The sequence below is a fragment of the Loxodonta africana genome, chromosome 20 (assembly GCF_030014295.1).
Source record: "Loxodonta africana isolate mLoxAfr1 chromosome 20, mLoxAfr1.hap2, whole genome shotgun sequence".
Classification (NCBI taxonomy): domain Eukaryota; kingdom Metazoa; phylum Chordata; class Mammalia; order Proboscidea; family Elephantidae; genus Loxodonta; species Loxodonta africana.
This window is the reverse complement of record NC_087361.1, coordinates 71539674-71555033: the sequence shown is the minus strand read 5'-3', so window position 1 is coordinate 71555033 and position 15360 is coordinate 71539674. Positions and strand designations below refer to the sequence as shown.

General features: G+C 48.9%; 1 protein-coding gene across 1 annotated transcript; it reads right to left on the bottom strand.

Annotated features, from left to right (window-relative positions):
* Window positions 1-950: 950 nt before the first annotated feature.
* On the bottom strand, window positions 951-12417 carry FMOD (fibromodulin). Its single transcript, XM_010590227.3, has 4 exons — window positions 12158-12417; window positions 11915-11976; window positions 8221-9208; window positions 951-2746 (listed from the first exon to the last, which is right to left on the bottom strand). Exons 3-4 carry the CDS (start codon window positions 9197-9199, stop codon window positions 2595-2597), a joined length of 1131 nt encoding a protein of 376 aa, XP_010588529.1. The 5' UTR covers window positions 9200-9208; window positions 11915-11976; window positions 12158-12417; the 3' UTR covers window positions 951-2594.
* Between the last annotated feature and the right edge of the window lie 2943 nt (window positions 12418-15360).

Here is a 15360-nt window from a genome sequence, read left to right as displayed (position 1 = left end):
TGTTGGAAACTAACTGCCCGCGCGGGAGAAAGACGTGGCAGTCTGTTTCCGTGGAGATTTACAACCTTGCAAACCCTGTGGGGTCGCTATGAGTTGGAATCCACTGGACAGCAGTGGGCTTGCTTTTGATCTGGGAGGATGGCTGAGGGAGAAAAATGTTAGAATAACTGAAAAACAAACAAACAAAAAGCCAGTTGTTCTTTATTATCCCTTGGAGACCAAATGGAAGGGAACGTGCGACTAGTGGGATTGAAGTTAGATTTAAGAAGAACTTCCAGAGCACAAAGTTTGTAAAATGTCAGCTTAACTGATCAGGAAAGGGTTGTGATCCGGCTCCCTTGAGAGCTTTTATAGCGGTTATTTGTTTATTTTTACCCCTTAGCCACCTCTGCTGGAGCAGAGTGAATGAGAAAGAGAGCTCTTTAAGTCTGAGGCCCATGTGGCCTCATAGATTCCCCCAGAAATAGATTCCCCCAAAGTAATCCCGCTGTGTGGTTGTTTGGTGCTCTCGAGTTCATTTTCCGACTCGTAATGACCCCATGTGCCTGAGTAGAACTGCTCCACAGGGTTTTCTAGGCTGTCGTCTTCACGGGAGCAAATTGCCAGTTCTTTCTCCCACAGAGCCACTGGGTGGGTTTGAACCACCCGCCTTTCGGTTAGCAGCTGGGTGTTTAGCCATTGTGCCACCAGGGCTCCTTGACCCTCCTGTAGTTTTGCCTTAAGGAGCCCTGGTAGCGCGGTGGTTAAGTGCTGGGCTGCTAACCAAAAGGTGGGTGGTTTGAACCCACCAGCTGCTCCTTGGGAAAAAGATGTGTCAGCCTGCTTATGTAAAGATTTACAGCCTAGGAAACCTATGGGGGCAGTTCCACTCTGTCCTGTAGGGTCACTCTGAGTTGGAATTGACTTGGCAGCAAGGGGTAGCTCCGCCTGAAATAACTCCATTCTTGCAATGCAATGGTAAGATACCTTTATTGGTCAGGTTAGCCACCACTCATGCTTTTCCTTAACAAGGATGCTGTATAGGGACATGATGGTGTTCACATGCAGACGCTTTCTGAAGAGCCCTAAAGCAGAGGACGGCCTTGGCCCTCCTGTTAGAGCTCATTTGTTGAAATGAGCTGGTTTGGCTTTTGTGATTTCGGGGTCTGGAGCCAAGAACAGAGTCCAAGGATTCCCCCACACCCTTCTCAGGGAAGCTGTTCCGAAGCATATATGGTACCAGGGACATAATGGCAGCTGGGCAGGGATCAGACTTGGGCCAACTCTTATCCTGGCTGCCCAGGTGGCTCCATCCCAACAGTGTCCAAAAAAGCAGGTGGGTTAGGCTCCGAGCAACTTTACCTTTCAGAAATGGTAGAACTAATTACTCTCCACTCCAATCATAAAGCAACAGGCATCTTCAGTCCTGGGGGTGCAGCTCAGAGACATGAGAGCCGTGGGCTTCATGCCCAGCCCAGGCAAGATTGGGTGACTGGCCTTAGGACAAATCATTCAATATTGATTAACCACACCCTTGTGCTTTAAGCTAGCGGGCAGGTCCAGGGCTGATTGGGGCCTGTCCCTCCCATTGGGGAGATAGGAGCTTTCTACTTGGATAAAAGGAGAGGTCAAACTAACTTGTTCATGGTTTGGAAACCACATGGACTCCACCTTTGAGGATGTTGTTGGGAATGCAGGGCGAGTGCTGGCAAGTGTGAACTCCTGGGCTGCTTCCTCAGGTCAGCCAATCTGAGGTGTGTTTGCCCACATTATGGATATTGATGACAAGCAAAGCTTGCCTTTCCTCATTCGAGGTCTGATCCACCTTCAAAGAGCTGCCCTGATGGGAGAGTACATACAGCTCTATGAATTTATCTAAGCCTAAGGTTGGCTGCCTCCTCCTGCATCAGGCCATGAATATTGTCATCATGCTGGTGACATTCAATTTAGTGGCTTTCAAGGAGCGAGATTAGGGAGGCGTAGAGGTGACTGTTGGTATCCTCCCAAACTCAGGGAAAGTGGGGGTTCTTTGTACAGGTCTCTGGGTGGATGCTCACATTCCTGAGGTCCCCTGCCTCTGTCTAAGGACAGAACAGGCATCTGCAGAGGAAGGTTGAGGGGCCGAAGTGGATTAGGCGGAGACAACTGGGCAAGAGGTATGTTCTGAAGAGCAACGAGAGGGAACCCGGAGGAGCTGCACTACCAGCCCAGCACGCGGGGAAAGTTGTCAAGATGCTCACAGAGAGGGTCAGGGATTGTTAGCGAACTACGCTTATGTACCACAGCCTAAGCAACATGTAAAGTTCCACGACACCGGATCATTGGGAAGAATTTATGGGTAGTGGGATTTCGGGGGTTGGGCCTTCCAGAGGTTACTGCCTCCACCTCCAGTCTGCCCCGGGAAAGAGAGAGCTCCCGCCCGTGTCCCTCAGCAAACAGCTGCCTGTCCCTCGATCCCACTAACCCTGCCTACAGGGAAGAAGAATAAAGAGGGAGCCTGTGGAGTTCTGTCACATGGTCTACCCCAGACCATCCAGCAAAAGCCAAACCAAACCATCAAGCCAAATGCAATGGGGCAGTGGGGCTCTGCGGGCCGCGCTCAGTGCGAGGACTGCTCAGATCTCAATGAGGCTGGCGAGGCGCAGGCAGAGGGGCGCGTCCGCGGGCACCGCGCTGCGCCGAATCTCGTTTCCGTCCAGGCGCAGCACTTGCAGCTTGGAGAAGTTCATGACGTCCACCACGGTACAGAAGCTGCTGATGGAGAACTCTGTAGAGACAAGAGGGGCGGGGAGGGTGGGGAGAAGCCCAGATCAGGGACCCAGATTGCGGCCTCTGAGAAGCTGCTTAGATAAATACCCCTGATGCAAGCGTAGAACTCGCGGGGGCAGGCGTTTTCCAAGATTAGAGCCATACCGAATGGCACCATGAGGGGGCAGAACTAAGGTTCTCGAGAGGCTCTGCCTGCGTCGCCAGCTCCACATTTTAACCAGCGGCCCAACTTGTGCGTTACTCTGCAGATGGTTGAATGCCCTTGAGTGTCCTTCCAGCCGGGACCTGCTCTTTTCCCATCTGTGGCCAGCAGGGGGAAGCAGAGGGTAGCCAAAGAGCAACCCGAACAGTTTTGCGTACTTTATTGCTTTCAAAGACGAGGCGCTTTGCTAAATTGCGGTTATGAGAAGGAAGACCGGGGAAATGGCGGGGCTTAAATCTTGGATATCTCCTGCCACTTTGCAGATACAGAAAGTGGTAGGAAATTAACGAGAGAAAGCCTGGGCTGAGAGACAAATGTCTTTGAGTGCCAGAGCTTTGAGAGGGTTGCATGTCTTCATTCGGCCGAGTGCTGCCAAAGGAGTGAGCAAGGCTTTGAGGTTAAAGAGACTGGAATTTCAGAGACAACTGGGGCTGCTCTGGACCTCAAAAATCAAATAAACAATTCCCCTGCTTCCTGCATTTACTATTACTGTCTACCCTCTCCCTTAAATCTCCAAAGAAGTTCCCGCTTTTGAAGATTTTTCCTTAAACCATGCAATCCTAACAGATAATACAATGGTTCTTTCTGGTTTTAGAATAAATCCTTCTGCTGCCATTCATCCTATTCTCCTTCTGGCTAAACAAACTAACTGTTCTCTTCAATCAGTCAACCACCCCTGTCTCAAGTCTACTGGATGAGTAACTTTAAGGAAGTAACCAAGAACTTAGCTAAAACTCTATCAGGGACATCAAAAGTCACCATTGCAAAGCTGCTGAAACCTCTAAAGAGTGCCTTCGGTGTGGTAAGTGAGGGTTTCAGGAAAATTCCCCTTGAAATTCCCAGCAAAGTGGGTTTGGAAGAACTTACTCATCAAGTCTTGAGGGTGGAATCATACATGTCTCCGTCCCTAGCGGCTCTAACACTTGGGCAGCCAGGAGCTGTGGCTAGCTTTTGATTCCGCCAGAGGCATTCCTCAACCTGCACCAGTGGTCAGGAGTTGTACTTCAAGGCTGTGCTAATTCTCTTCCTAGGGGTGACCATGCAGGCTTCACCATCGGGGAGGTTGTTGTTCTTAGGTGCTGCCGAGTCATTTCCAACTCATGGTGACCCCATGTGAAGGAGTAGAGCTGCCGCATTGGATTCCCTAGTTTTTTTTTTAATCTTTATGGAAGCAGTTTGCCAGGTCTTTCTCCTGAGGAGCCTCTGAGATAGGTTCAAACCACCAACCTTTTGGTTAGCAGCTGAGCACTTAACCATTGTGCTACCAGGGCTCCTCGGGGGAGGTTATGGGTATGAAAATAAAGGTTCCAAAGAAAACAGTATGGAGAGCTTAAATAGGCTGATACAAAAATGTCTTAAAATTAGCATTAATTATTCAGAAAATAAAACATTTAATAAGGAGGAGTTCAATTGTTTTCAGTATCTGTTGAGAACTCACCAAGACAAGATGAGGTGAAGCTGCAGCACATTAATTTGTACCCAAACATAAGACAGAGTGTTCAGGCCCAGAGAATAATTAGATACTGGAAAAAGTGGGGAAGACTGGGAAATACCATTCTTTGAAGAGTATTCAGAGCGGTGGAATGCTCCGGATGTTTCCTTTCTGGTCTCAGGGACTAGATGAAATGGCTTCTGAGTGGGGAGACTGGGGGCAGAGTGGAGGCCAGGGATGGGGTCTGTGGCATCTGGGACAAGAACTGAAGTGGCCCAGTTTAAATATTGCTTCTAACTCTATTTGACACTCAGCTAGAAGTTCAGTGATAGATTCTGTATCCCAGCCTGGAAGCTCTTTGCTAAAATCCTGGATCTCAACTGTGTATATATAGAGCACAGGGTACCCTTGTGGGTAGTTAGATACCCAGCGTGGATAGATTCTATCCACATGCGGGCACCATAAGCCCCCGTTTGTCTTGCCCATGCCCATGAATAGGACAGGGCTTCTGCATGGAAGCACTGAGAAGTATTTTCCAGCCCAAATTAAATACTGACATAAGTCTTTCCAAATTCCTCCTGGTGTACCCGCCCTGCTCCACTGGATCCCAAAGCTTCAGAATAACATTCCGAGTAATGTTGTTCCCTTGCTGTTGCCAGGCTGGAAAAACTGAGGGAGACACTGATAGATGAGGGGAGGGGGAGGGAGAGGCCATGCCTTGTCCCCTACATCCCCCTTGGTTCCTGTTCTTCTAGCTCCTCCTTCAGAGGGTTGCTTCAATCCCACCTTCATCTCCCCTCCACTCTCCCAAGTCCCTAACTTACTGTGTGGGGAGACAGCCTCACATTTGCTCCAGAAGTGGGGGCTGAGCTTGGGGAGCTCTAGTTTTTGCTGGTGGTCTACAGCAGAGAGGTATTCCTCATCATTCCCAGCCAGAGAAGCCTGGTTCTACCAGCTGTCATCAAGTTAACTCTGAGAGCTGTACTCTCTAGGGTTTTCAGTAGCTGTTTTTTTGGGAAGTAGATCACCAGGCCTTTCTTCTGAGGCATCTCTGGGTGGGCTCCAACCTCCAACCATTTGACTGGCAGCTGAGCATATTAACCATTTGCACCACCTGCCCAGGGACTCCCCCCCAGCTCTAGATCCTTCGATGCTGTAAGCAGGGCTTTATACTACACACCTGGATGACTTTGAGACTTGCCTTCTGTGTGTCTCACTTTCCCCATCTTTGGAATGCAAAAAACTGTGTCTGTCAACTTCAAAATGGCACTGAGACAAAAAAAAAAAAAACAAAAACTAATAATACTAATAACCTGTTGCTGTAGAATCGATTCCGACTCATCGTGACCCTATAGGACAGAGTAGAACTGCCCCACAGGATTTCCAAGGAGTGCCTGGTGGATTCGAACTGCTGACCTTTCTTTCAGCTAGCAGCTGAACACTTAACCACCGTGCCACCAGAGCTCCCCAATAATACTAACAGCTATCATGTAATTACATGCCAGGCCAAACTCTTCACGTGTATTAATTCACTAGTTTAAGAAAAATAAGGAGTTGGTGCTATTTTGCCTCAAGAGAAGAATCAGAGTGAGGCTAAAATGACAACTAAATAAAAGGGATTTGGCTTAAATTGCAGAAGGAGAGGTGTGGGGTAGACACTGGACATTTTTGGTTGTTTGGCTTAAGGGAGAACTTTCTTTCAAGGCGTTAGCACACTTTACTAAAGTAATTTTATTTTGGAAGGGCTTTTGGGAGCAATGGACCACCTCATGTCTGAGCCCACAAGTATGGTTTGCACGGAGGCAGAGAGGTGGCAGGAGGCTGAGATGAAGCTGTTCCCACCGCACGTTTCTCTGGTTGTACAGTGAGGCAGTAACTGGTGTGTCCTCTCCTGTGGCAGCTGCTCTCTACTGTCCCATTTCAGGGTCACACTTGGATGAAGCACGGAATACACTATGACATTCCTGATGTGACAGTCCTCCTGAGATCAGAGTGCGGGGCGGGTGGAGTGGTGACTTCTATGTGGGATGATAGGCAGCCGTGAATAAACGTCTAACCCTTTGAGGACATAGCGTCTTAGAGATGTCTTAGGGAAGAAAGAAAAAACATCCCAGAACTAAGAAGACCCAAAGAAAGACAGGCTTTAAATAAAGACAGCTCAGAATGCACTTGATGGGTCTTGCACTTCCAACTGGTGGACCAGACTGCCCGCCCCATCATCTCCTGGGTTGTCTTCTGGGGTTGGTGCCTCTCTCACTCAGGGAGGGCTGTCCAGCTTGCTAACATCTTGCTAACTGACTGATTGACAGGGAGCGGATGTCGACTCCATCCCTCTTGGGGCTTTGATGCCCTATTCACTCTCAGCAGGCTCTGCTTCAAAGCCAGTTGCCGGTGGTTATTAATGAGTCCTCCTTTCCCCAAAGAGAGGAGGACTTTGCTGCCAGAAGGAGGGAGGTTAAATGCTGGCTCAGTACCTTCCAGCTGGGATAAAGACATGAGAGGCCCTGGGGTAAAGTAAGTGTGTTCTGAGTACAGGACCCTGTGAGGAGAGGGAGCTCAGAAGCTACTGGCTAATTCCAACAGAAATGAATATTTTAGTTCTTCAAGGCAGAGGGGCAGCCCTTTTGTTTCCTTCAGGCATTTACAGGGAAGTGCTTGAAAAAGAAAAAGCCCAGTGTACCCTCAACCTCAAGGCTCTGTGATGGTCAGGCCCCTGTTACCCTCGGGAGGACCTCTGCCCTGCCACCAGGGGCTCCTTGGACTCCAGGGAGAACTGACTGGAACAAGTACCATAGTCAGCTCTGAGAGGCTGCACACTTTTCTCCCCCAGCTGTTATGTTTGAAAAATAAATAAACACCCCAACACAAGGCTGGGCTGTTGAGGCAGGAGGGGACTATGTGGAAACAGACATCATCCTCTCCTGGGTCTGTGACAAAGTACAGACACCATGGTTTCTCAGCAGCCCACCTTCCTCCCTGGAAGTTTAAACTTAAATCCCTGACTTTATGAACTGCCCCTCCCAAGCTCTCCAACTGCATCTTCCACTGCTCCTATATGTGACCCTTTCTTCTCAGACACACACTTTTCCTGGCTGCCCGCTCTGGGTGACATGGTAAATGACTGGTTCCTTTGTGGTGGTTCCCCTTCCCAGAATGGCTTTGTCCTGTTTTCCTCTAATCCATACCCACTTCTCTCTCAACACCTAGATTGAAACTTACATCTCCTGGGAAGCGTTCTCCCATACCAACCCGCTCCCCACTGAGTTCTTAGCACCTCTGTTTAAATGTGTACTATTTTGTACCTCCAGCGCAGGCTTATGGCTTGGTTTTCTCTTTCTTTTGTGTTGCCACTAGCACTCAGAGTAGACAAACAAACCAAAAAACCCAAACCCATTGCAGCTGAATCAATGCTGACTCACAGCAACTCTGAAGGACAGAGTAGAACTGCCCCATAGGGTTTCCAAGGCAGTAATCTTTACAGAAGCAGACTGCCACATCTTTCTCCCATGGAGTCGTTGGTAGGTTCAAATTGTCAACCTTTCAGTTAGCAGCTGAGCGCTTAACTACTGTGCCACCAGGGCTCCTAACACTCACAACAAACCAAAACCAAAAACAAAAAAAACAAACCGATTGCCATCAAGTCAATTCTGACCCATAGTGACCCTATAGGACTGAGTAGAACTGCCTCATAGGGTTTCCAAGGAGCAGCTGGTGGATTTGAACTGCCAATGTTTTGGCTGGCAGCCGAGCTCTTAACCACTGCACTACCACAGCTCCAGAACAGGGTCTTTCAAATGAAACACACAGCCCCTCCCCCGGCCCTGTGTCAAGGTCTCACCATTGATCCTGTTGCCTTGGAGGTAGAGGTTCTCCAGGTTGGTGTTGACTGGGGGGATCTTCTGCAACTGGTTGTAGGAGAGGTCGAGCTCAAGGATGCTGCTGGCATTGAAGGTGTTGGAGGCCAGCCCACTGTTGGTGAGGCTGTTGTGAGACAGCCGCACATACAGCAGCTTGGGCGAACCCCGGAAGTAGCTGTCAGGGACGGTGTTGATGTTGTTATGCTCCAGGTATAGCTGCTCAAGGGCTGAGGGCAGCCCATCCGGCACCTTTCGAAGGTGGTTGTAACTCATGTCCAGCAAGATCAGTGACCGGAGGCCCTTCATTGCACTGCTCACTTCCTGGATCTCGTTGTGTTGGAGGTACAAGGCCGTGAGGTTCTCCAGCCCCTCCAGAGCATTGTTGGGGACCCGGGTGATCTGGTTGTGGTCAAGATGGAGCTCCCTCAGGGATCGAGGCAGTGGACCAGGCATCCGGGTCAGGTTGTTGTGGTCCATGTACAGCCTCTCCAAATGCCTCAGCTTGGAAAAGACCTTCTTCCCCACTTTATCACTGGTGATCTGATTGCCATGGAGAGCAATCCAGAGCAGCCCAGTAGCATTGTCAAAGACACCTTCCTGGATGGAGGAGATCTGGTTATTCTGAAAGTAGACGTACTTCATGCGGGAGGGGACGAAGGGCAGGTATTTGAGGTTGCGGTTGTCACAGTACATAGCTGTGGGGAAGTTGGGTGGGCAGTCGCACTCCTGGGGGCAGTCGCGGGGCTCTGGTGGGGGTGGAGAGCCGTAGGCATAGGCTGGACCTTCCTCCACCCCATAGGGATAAGGCTCGTAGGGCCCGTAAGGGTAAGGGTCATAGGGGTCGTAGTAGGAGGGCTGCTGGCTGCGGACGTAGTGGAGCCACCAGGGGATATCTTCATCATACTGGGCCCTGGAGAGAGAGCAGAGCCCTGCCAGCAGCAGGAGGGAGGCCCACTGCATTTCGTCTCTCTGCGAGAAGGGAGAGAGAACAGAGCAAGCAGGCATGAGTGAGACTGTAGGGAGGCCGTGCAGCAGAGCAGCCGAGGCTGTGAGCTGAACAGATCTGACCTCCGCCTCAAGCACCTGAGAGCAGAAGCCTTACCTCCCCCTTGTTTGGTGCCTCCTCCTAGTGTTGGTTCTGCATGTGTGGTCCAGCTGGACCTTGGCTACCTGGAGTTAGCCAGGTGCCCAGTGCATTTTCCACTGGTTGTAGAGTCACAGAAACAGTCTTAGACAGAAAGAACTTGAATGGTGGAGGGGCAGGTCTTTAGGAGCCTCTAGGAACCCAGAGGTCCTATCGGGGCAGCTGGAAAGCCCACAACAATCCCTGGGATGGTGAAGGTAGGGAGTGCTCGTTAGGCCTGAATTCAAATCCAGTTGAACTCCCCAGGGAAGGAATATTTTCAACAGTCCAAGGGAAAAGCCCTCTGGCTCTTTCCATAACTCTGGCAGCTTTCAAGAGTGGCTTGAGACTTCAAGGCCAATCTGAACTATCTCTGGGAGATCTTTTGGTCTCTTGTGCAGCTTGGGGGCTTTTTGGTTTTCAGTCTTTGGAGGGGGTGTGTGGTCACTTTGCAGCCACCACAGGGCTTGGGGTACCCTTCAAGTGCCATTGTCTATAAGAGCTGGCTTGGTAAAAAAAAATCTGATTAGCAGTTTGTGGCTACATGTGTACCTTGGCTGTTTCAGGGAATTCCTATAAGTTACATATCACCTATAGACTGGAGACACTGGCACCCAGGCATGGCACTTGTCTTCTGGAGCAAGTGCTGAGTGCATGGAGTGTGAATTAGTCCATTTCTCCATCTTTTGTGGTGTCTAGGAAAGTGCTAGCCCTCCCTTTGCTCCACCTTAGACATTATACAAGAGCCACACAGGCCAAGAGAAGTGAATGAGGAACACCAAAATATGGAGCAGGATTGGAGACTCTGGTGTATACCTGAAGGAAAGTGGCTTGGGGTGGGATTCTGGCATCTTCTCTCTCATTGCAAGCTACCTGCTCCCGAGGACACCTGGATTTCCAGGCTCCATATGTAGGCCCCCCCCCCCACACATTGCTGGGGAGTCTGTTGCCTTTGAGCTTGCTATGCTAGTGAGATGAGAAAGGACAGACTTGAAGAGCAATGCGGGGTTTGGTGTCATTTGTGAGAGAGACTGAAAGTCTGGAAGCAGAAGGACCAGGGGTGGCATGTCAGGCCTGGGTACCCTACCCCGATTCCCTACAGCCAAGGCACTGCTTGGCCGCTGTGGGCAGTGGGCACCTCCCAGAGGTGGGAGTGTTATCCTTGAACAGAGAAACCTCAAAACTCTCTTGGTCCTGGAAGTCACCTATACCCCATGTGCTGCTGTTGGGCCTTGCTAGGGTTGACAACTCTGGACAAGAGAAAGAAAGAAGTATAAAATCCAACATCAAATCGATGAACTGATGGGAAGGGTCCCAACTATGACACTGAACTTAGTCACCTTCTGGCCACCATTCCTCCCAGGCCTCTCTTTCTTCTGAAAGCAGCTCCCTTAGACCAGCTTCATCCCATCAGCCCCTGGGCTGCAGAGAAGCAGGCACTCTGGCTCATCCTCAGGCAGCCTTGGGCCTCAGACAAAGAGCCCATAGTGCTGCTGAGAAGCAGACCCAACTGCCCACTCCCTGGGCATGCTGGCTGGCCCCTGGTTCTGGCCAGGAGAGAAGACAGACATGCCAACTGCGCATTTTTCCATGCAGAGCCTGGGCTGCTGCAGGACCAAGGTGGTTGTCTGGAGGCCTGGCACAGTGAGCCTCTGTGTCCATTTCTCCTTCTTCCAGACTGGGCACCTTGGCAGACAAGAGCCACCTTCCTCTTTAAGACACAGCTTTCCAAGGGCCTGGGTACCCTGCCCACTGTGACTTTTCCTCAGGAGCCATGCCTGCTGAAAGGGTTCAGTGGGGGGCTTATGCCTGTCCTTACCCCACCCCCATCCCTTAGCAATGCACTGTAGGACTATACACTCTTAGAACTTCTTCCTCAATGCTGAGACCCTCCTGTGTTCAGAGTTTTGTAAGGTAGAAAGTTTCTTGGATGGACTGACACTCTATGAGTTGGGGGGACCTTACTCAGGACCTACTGCTTTTCTTTCATTTCTCCATTCTAGAGAGATCTCTCCTTCCTCTCAGGGCTGAGGAGGTCAAACAAGAGGCCATCTTCTAACCTGGATTGAACCCTACTTCAATTCACAGCTCTCTGGACATGGCCAATTCTCAACATTCCTCTTTGTTCACTCCCCCTCACTCCAGCAAAACACACACACACACACACACACACACACAAAACCCAAAACAATAATGTCGTTTAGGTACCACAACCCCTTTACAGGAGAGACTGCCTGGATGCTCAGAGTTAGAATGGTGGGGGTTATGAGCAGTAACGGAGAGCTTGGCTTCACTAAATATCTGGTCCTTCACTTTTTCATACTTGAGAACCGGGGGTTCCTTCCAACAACCACAAAAGAACTGTAGAGAAAGGTAAAATCTGGAGCTCCTCCCTTCTCCCTCTGCCTTTGCCCCTTTCCAGCACCCTTGGATCATTGGCCAGATGTGGAGGATGACAAATGACTTCTCCTTGCCTGCCCCCCTCCCCATTCTCTAGCCCTTCCTTTATGAAAGCACAAAGAATAAAAACTGAAGCAAAATGACTAACTTACCTCAAGTTGAACCTTTCAGAGAGTGACCACGTTCCTCTGTCTGGCCTTGTTGGGTTGGAGAGCTTGTGAGAGAGAGAGAGAGAAAAAGAGAGAGAGAGTGAGTATGTCTACTGAGAGTGTGCGTGTCTATGCCAGGCCAGGGTCCCGCCCCCAAATTCCTAATCAAATATTGTGAAGACAGGGGCTGAGGAGCTGGGATCCTGGTTTTTTCAGCTCTGCTGCAAAGGCGGAGCTCATACTCACCGCACAAAATTCTTCTGTCTGCCTGACGCTATAGGAGCCACTTTCTTTCCACTCACTTATCTTTCCTGAAGCACTGGCAGCTCTGGGTCTCCTTCTGCTGTATGAGTTAGTGGCGTCCCAGAAGTTATTTGCACAGTCTCTTAGGAGGCGCCTGAATTTCTCATTAAACCCACAAGGGCAGATGTAAGGATGGGGAGGGCCAGGATTTGGGAAGAGGCATCTTAACTCCTTCAGCAACCCAAGTGTTCTCGGGAGTGTTAGTACTCACTCTTCTTGGCTTGACTGTCCCCCTCCAGGCATGTGGTTAGACTAGCAGATAAGAGAGCCAGACCCAGGATAGCTGACTCAGGCTCTATGTCTGACCAGTGTAGACTTCTCTGGGTATAGCATTTTTTTTTCTGTTTTAATTAGTGAAAAAGAAGGGAATCTAACATTTGTTAAGCACCTTCCATGTACTTTCATTTAATCCTCCTGACGATCTTTTTTTTTTTTTTGTTAATTGTGCTTTAGGTGAAAGTTTACAAAGCATATTAGTTTCTCATTAAACAATCGATACACATATTGTTTTGTGATGTTGGTTGCCAACCCTGCAACGTGTCAACACTCTCCCCTTCTCAATCTCGGGTCCCTCATGTCCATTCAACCAGCTTTCCTGTCCCCACCTGCCTTCTCGTTCTTGCCCCTGGGCTGGTGTGCCCATTTAGTCTCGTATACATGGTTGAACCACATGTGTTATTGTTTGTTTTATAAACCAAAAAACTCATTACCACTGAATCAATTCTGACTCATAGCTACCCCATAGGACAGAGTAGAACTGCCCCATGGGGCTTCCAAGGAGTGGCTGGTGGATAGTACATAGCCCAGGTGTGCTAGTAAATGTTTACAGAGCCCTGGTGGTGAAGTGGTTTGTTTGATAGACCTGTCTAATCTTTGGCTGAAGGGTGAACCTCAGGAGTGATTTTTTTTTTTTATATAATTTTTATTGTGCTTTAAGTGAAAGTTTACAAATCAAGTCAGCCTCTCACATAAAAACTTATATATACCTTGCTACATACTCCCAATTACTCTCCCCCCAATAAGATAGCCCTCTCCCTCCTTCCACTCTCTTTTCGTATCCATTTTGCCAGCTTCTAAGCCCCTCTACCCTCCCATCTCCCCTCCAGGCAGGAGATGCCAATATAGTCTCAAGTGTCCACCTGACCCAAGAAGCTCGCTCCTTACCAGCATCCCTCTCCAACCCCTTGTCCAGTCCAATCCATGCCTGAAGAGTTGGCTTCGGGAATGGTTCCTATCCTGGGCCAACAAAAGGCTTTGGGGCCATGACCACTGGGGTCTTTCTAGTCTCAGTCAGACATTAAGTCTGGTCTTTTTATGAGAATTTGGGTTCTGCATCCTACTGTTCTCCTGCTCCCTCAGGGGTCCTCTGTTGTGTTCCCTGTCAGGGCAGTCACTGGTTGTGGCCGGGCACCATCTAGCTCTTCTGGTCTCAGGATGATGTAGTCTCTGGTTCATGTAGCTCTCTCTCTCTCGGGCTCGTGATTACCTTGTGTCCTTGGTGTTCTTCATTCTCCTTTGATCCAGGTGGGTTGAGACTCATTGATGCATCTTAAATGGCCGCTTGCTAGCGTTGAAGACCCCAGATGCCACTCTTCAAAGTGGGATGCAGAATGTTTTCTTAATAGATTTTATTTTGCCAATTGACTTAGATGTCGCCTGAAACTGTGGTCCCCAAACCCCTGCCCCTGCTTCGCTGGCCTTCAAAGCATTCAGTTTATTCAGGAAACTTCTTTGCTTTTGGTTTAGTCCAGTTGTGGTGACTTCCCCTGTATTGAGTGTTGTCCTTTCCTTCACCTAAAGTAGTTCTTATCTACTATCTAATTACTAAATAACCCTCTCCCACTGTCCCCCCTGCCTCGTAACCACAAAAGAATGTTTTCTTGTCAATTTAAACTACTTCTCAAGATCTTATAATGGTGGTCTTACACAATATTTGTCCTTTTGCAGCTGACTAATTTCACCAGGAATGATTTTAAAACTGAGTCAAAAGTGTGTCTGGGGGCCGTACTCTCGAGGTTTTGCCAGTCTCTGTCAGACCAGTAAATCTGATCTTTTTTTTTTGTAAATTTGTATTTTGTTCTACATTTTTCTCTCACTCTGTCTAGGACCCTCTATTGTGATCCCTGTCAGAGCAGTTGGTGGTGGTAGCTGGGCAACATCTAGTTGTGCTGGGCTCAGTCTGCTGGGGGCTGTGGTAGTTGTGGTCCATTAGTCCTTTGTACTAGTCTTTCCTTTGTGGCTATGCTTTTCTCCATTCTCCCTTGTTCTGTACAGGATGGGACCAGTAGTTGTACCTTAGATGGCTGCTCACAAGCTTTTAAGACCCTAAATGCTACTCATCAAGGTAGTATTAGAACATTTTGTTTATAAACTATGTCATGTCAGTTGAGCTAGATGTCCCCTGATATCATGGTCCCCACAGCCCTCACTCAGCCAAGTAACTCAGTCCCTCAAGGAGTTTGGATGTGTCTGTGACTCTTCTTTGATTTTGCCTGGGTCAAGTTGTGTCGACTTCCCCCTGTATTGTGTACTGTCTTACCCTTACCAAAGTCACCACTCATCTATTGTCTAGTTAGTGTTTTTCCCCCCACCCATCTCCTTTCTCCATCAGAGATTATTTCTTTCTGTGTATAAATATTTTTGTGAGTTTTTATAATAATAGTCTAATATAGTATTTGTCCTTTTGACTTATTTCACTTAACATAGTGCCCTCCAGATTCATCCATATTGTGAGATATTTCGCAGTTTCATCATTGTTCCGTATCATTACATAGCATTCCTTTGTGTGTAGGTACCGTAGCTTGTTTATCCATTTATCTGTTGATGGGCACTTGGGTTGTTTCTATCTGTTTGCTGCTGTGAATAATGCGGCAAAGAACATGGGTGTGCATAAGTCTATTCTTGTCATGGCTCTTATTTCTCTAGGATATGTTCCTATGAGTCCTCACAACAATCGTAACAGTTAACAATACTTAGCTTGTCTGACTGCAGCCAGGACTATATGAAGTAGTGTGTGTGAAGCACCTGATCGAGCACACAGCTGATGCCCAGTATGTGGTAGAGATTATTACTGTCACGTACATTTTACAGCTGCAGAGTCCCTGAGCCAGGAGAAGATGAGGTTGAAGAAGTAGGCGGGAGCTAGG